Source organism: Gymnoscopelus braueri (genome assembly GCF_963280865.1).
Source record: "Gymnoscopelus braueri genome assembly, chromosome: 13".
In the NCBI taxonomy this organism is placed as follows: Eukaryota; Metazoa; Chordata; class Actinopteri; order Myctophiformes; family Myctophidae; genus Gymnoscopelus; species Gymnoscopelus braueri.
The window spans coordinates 33,299,877-33,303,686 of record NC_137615.1 but is presented as its reverse complement, the minus strand read 5'-3'; the positions used below and the strand labels follow the sequence as shown (position 1 = coordinate 33,303,686).

At 43.4% G+C, this 3,810-nt stretch overlaps 1 protein-coding gene across 1 annotated transcript; it reads right to left on the bottom strand.

The window, feature by feature from the left end:
- Positions 1–614: 614 nt before the first annotated feature.
- Positions 615–3,516, bottom strand: LOC308099522 (tripartite motif-containing protein 16-like; the record flags this gene model as incomplete). Its single annotated transcript, XM_080448265.1, has 3 exons — positions 615–1,027; positions 2,007–3,039; positions 3,433–3,516. The coding sequence occupies 2 exons, from the start codon at positions 3,514–3,516 to the stop codon at positions 2,128–2,130; spliced, it is 996 nt and encodes a 331-aa protein (XP_080304391.1). The 3' UTR covers positions 615–1,027; positions 2,007–2,127.
- Between the last annotated feature and the right edge of the window lie 294 nt (positions 3,517–3,810).

The following is a 3,810-nucleotide window of genomic DNA, read 5'->3' as shown; positions in this document are numbered from 1 at the left end:
AATCAATTATTAGATTTTTTTCAAACATTGTTTTAGATGCCCATTTTTACCTTAAATTTTTCGTTTTTTTAATTTTCCTTTATTGAGTTTCGGTTTATTTTTTAGGGATTTTATAATCATTATTTTGCTGGTTTTCTCTTGACTTTTTTGGCCGCCCGGGGGGATCAAAATGCTACTCCTCCCACACGGTTGACACGCCCCTGCCAATGTATACATCAAAACGTGCGCAACGACCGGGCCGACCAGGCTATTACTTTTTTCGCTACCACGGCAACAAAGCCCCTCAGCCAACTCCTCAGCCAACGCAGGCACACTTAAATTTTCGTAGGAAATTTGTTTCTAGTTGAATGTTGTTTTGCATGGAATATCAAACCCACAAAAAGATGATTGCTTCATAGCAAGACAATTTGTCTGGTTTCCAGGCTAGACAAAATGGTATACCAAAGATTACAAAAATAAAAAATAAAACCCAACCCCAGAAAGCCACAATTCCTCCATCAAATCAATCTTATTGTATGAATACAAGAACAGAACAAAATAGCAGAACAGAATGACACAATTATGCAATATCTTCTCAACAGATAAAATAAACAAGAATCGTGTGTTAGTTTTTTCTTCTTTTCCAAGCTTAGCAACAACACTACTGATTTCAGAGGTCAACTAAATCATTTGGTAGTTTCATTTACATCAACAGAACAGTTTATACATTTATGAGAATGTTGACCTTGACAGAAATAAACAACAAGACGATGAAGAAATGATTGTGGAGTCATGAGAGACGAACCAAAGTCTGATTTACTCGGTGATGGAAGAAGAACTAAGGTTTGTTACTTAAGTGAAAGTACAGTAGCAATACCACAATGGAGAAATACTCTGGTACAACTAAAAGCTCTGTAATCACAAATTTACTTGAGTAAAAGTACCAAAGTAAAGGCATCAAAATGTACAAGCAAAAGTACAGAAATGTACTCACACAATCTGAGATATTTAAAAATTTGTCAATTTTCCCAGACAAAAAAGAACCGATCTACAAGCGGGCTTTGTATGCACAATAAAAGTCATTATTTGCCTGAGATGGAGTAGAGTAGAAGTAAAAGTGTAAAACAAATGGAAATAGGGGAGAGTGGGGTCCAACGACGCACCCTTTTCTATTTCCCTCCCTGCACAGAGATTACTTAATTTCATGTAACCATACTTTTTTGTGAACAAGAGACACTTGTCCTCTCCCATTACCCGCAGTCCGTTTTAATTTTAGTGAAACGAGTCGAACGCAATCGGTAAGTAAAGTGACGTTGCGCTACTCTCCGCACACGGCCGCCAGTCGGGACGAACGGTGCATACACGGGGGTCGGACGACGCGGTCGGATGAAATGTCCTATAACAAGCACATACGTTACATTTCTGGCATCTAACTCTCATTGATGCTTCAGTAGAACCCTACGAGCAAATGACCATGCTGATAGTCAAATAAATGTATCATGTTAATGTCCCCTCTGTCTGTTTCCTCAACTTTGTGTTTTACACATGCACCGTTCGTCCCTCCCTGTCCGTAATGCATCGAGTGGCTTAATGCGCCGTTCGTCCCTCCCTGCCCTCCCCGGATGTTTTGCTAGCTAGCACAAAAGCTAATGAATATTTTTCAATGGAACCTTCACTGAGAGTTAGCCCACAGATTAGCCTAACAGACAAAATCCATTTACAATCGGCACCAAATAAACACAGCAGTACAAATGGAAAACACTCAAATAGGGTATTTTTTACTACAGTGTGGAAATACACAAAAGTGGCTTCAATTCTGCCAATTTTGAAAAATCGTGTCTGATGTTTTCGACCGAAGACGAAGAGGGTGACGTCGCCGGATGTGAATTTTAAGTGTAGCATGAAAAAAGGTCCGTGTTGCAACCGTCCCTGCGCGTCGTTCGTCCCGGTTCTACCCTACTCAAGTAAAAAAAATATATATAGCTCCAAATATTACTTAAGTACTGTACTTGAGTACATGTACTTACTTCCCACTGGATTTACTTGATGTCATGACACATCTACATGGTGGCTCCGTCACAAACCCAAAATCCGGGGAGGAGGGGCCGTGTGAATGTGGTCTCGATTCTTTTGAGGAGAACCATGCTGTCAGACGCTGTAGAAGGACAGAATGCCAGCACTGTGATCCAGGTACACTCCTACTCTGGACCTCACGTTGATGGGGATGTCAGAACCAATCTCTCTGTGTCTGAAATAACAACCTACCTGCCAACACTGCAAACACCAAGTTTTAGCATTCAATCCAAATCTACGCTCAGTGTCTCCTGACCTGGGGATGTCTGGGTACGCGACTGCAACGTCGACGTAGTCTCCGCCCCACTCTGCCTCCCAGTAATGGCGTCCAGTCAGAGGCTCTGTACCCAGGACCTGCCAGCATTCGACGAATCTATCTGGGTGTTGAGGATGTGATTGTACTACGTTAGTCATCAATACTTTTAGGTTCCCTTCAGACAGAGACAGGTATTGATGTGCTGTGTTTGGATCCATTGTGACATTGATTGCATATTTTAAGAACTCAGCTCTGGTCTTGGGCTCTGGTGTTGACAGTAAAACATCCACTCTCTTCACCGTCTTTGAGACGTTCGTCCCTTCCACTTTAAGAATGTCCTCTAGTTTGCCCCTCATCTTTGACAAGGCCACAGTCACACCGTCAAAGTGTCTCAGAGGACGGTCATGAATGCTGACTCGGTATGTAGATTCACTGATCCTTGAGAGGTTGTTGTAACTGTTCTCTGTGTGTGAGAGCTGCTCCAGCTGTCTCCTCCTCAGTGCAGTGACCGCCAGCCCCACACGCTTCCCCTGCTCTTCAGCACGACTCACTTCATGTTTCTGCTGGTCTCTGATCTGCTCCCTCACCTTAGATTGTCTTTTCTCAATGGAAGAGATGAGCTCAGCAAAGATGGTGTCACTGTTCCTCGCTGCTTTATCGGCAGATTGATTGATGGTCTCCACCTCCCGCTGAAGCACCTTCACTTCTTCCTCTCTCTCCTGGATTCTCTCCTAGACGCAGATGTTCTCCTGAAGCTTGCTGGAGGCTTTGACCCGCTTGTGTTTCTTAAAGGCAGGCGAGTGATAGTGAGGCTGGACGTGAGTGGCACAGTACGAGACCAGACACTGAAGACAAGTCTCTACAGCTTTCTGTTTTCTACCACTGCAGGAATCACAGCCCACATCTCCAGGTCCAGCATAGCAGTGCTCAGGAATAATACCTTCGAGTGCTGTCTTCGTGAGTACTGACACCACCTCACCCAACATGAGGTTTTTCTTCAGTTCAGGTCTTGGGAGGAACGTCTGGCTGCACTGTGGACATTTGACTTGCGGCATTTGCTCATTCTGATCCCAGTATCCCTCAATACACCTACTGCAGTAGTTGTGTCCACAGGGAACACTCACCGGAAACCTCAGTGTATCCAGACAGATAGAACAGGAGAACTTTTCCTTGTCCAACAGAACTTTCTGTTTCTCTGCCTGTGCCATTCTTCAGCTTAGTGTGACTGTGACACACCGACCGAGTTGTCTTTTAGTTTGACTTCATTTCCTCATTCTTTAGAGGTCACATGACATGGGTGGTTCTTCCTGGTTGTGTGTGTGTGTGACGCACTTTTTGCATTCTGTTTTACAGGCTACGGTATTGAGGTGAGAGAGAGACAGTGTAGGAGTTTCTTTTTCTTTTTACATGTATGGGTTTTATTTTTAATGGATTTTGGATTTTTTTTTCTGCAACCCAAAAATCCATCCCAACCGAGTGTTATAGTTTTATGCCATAACACA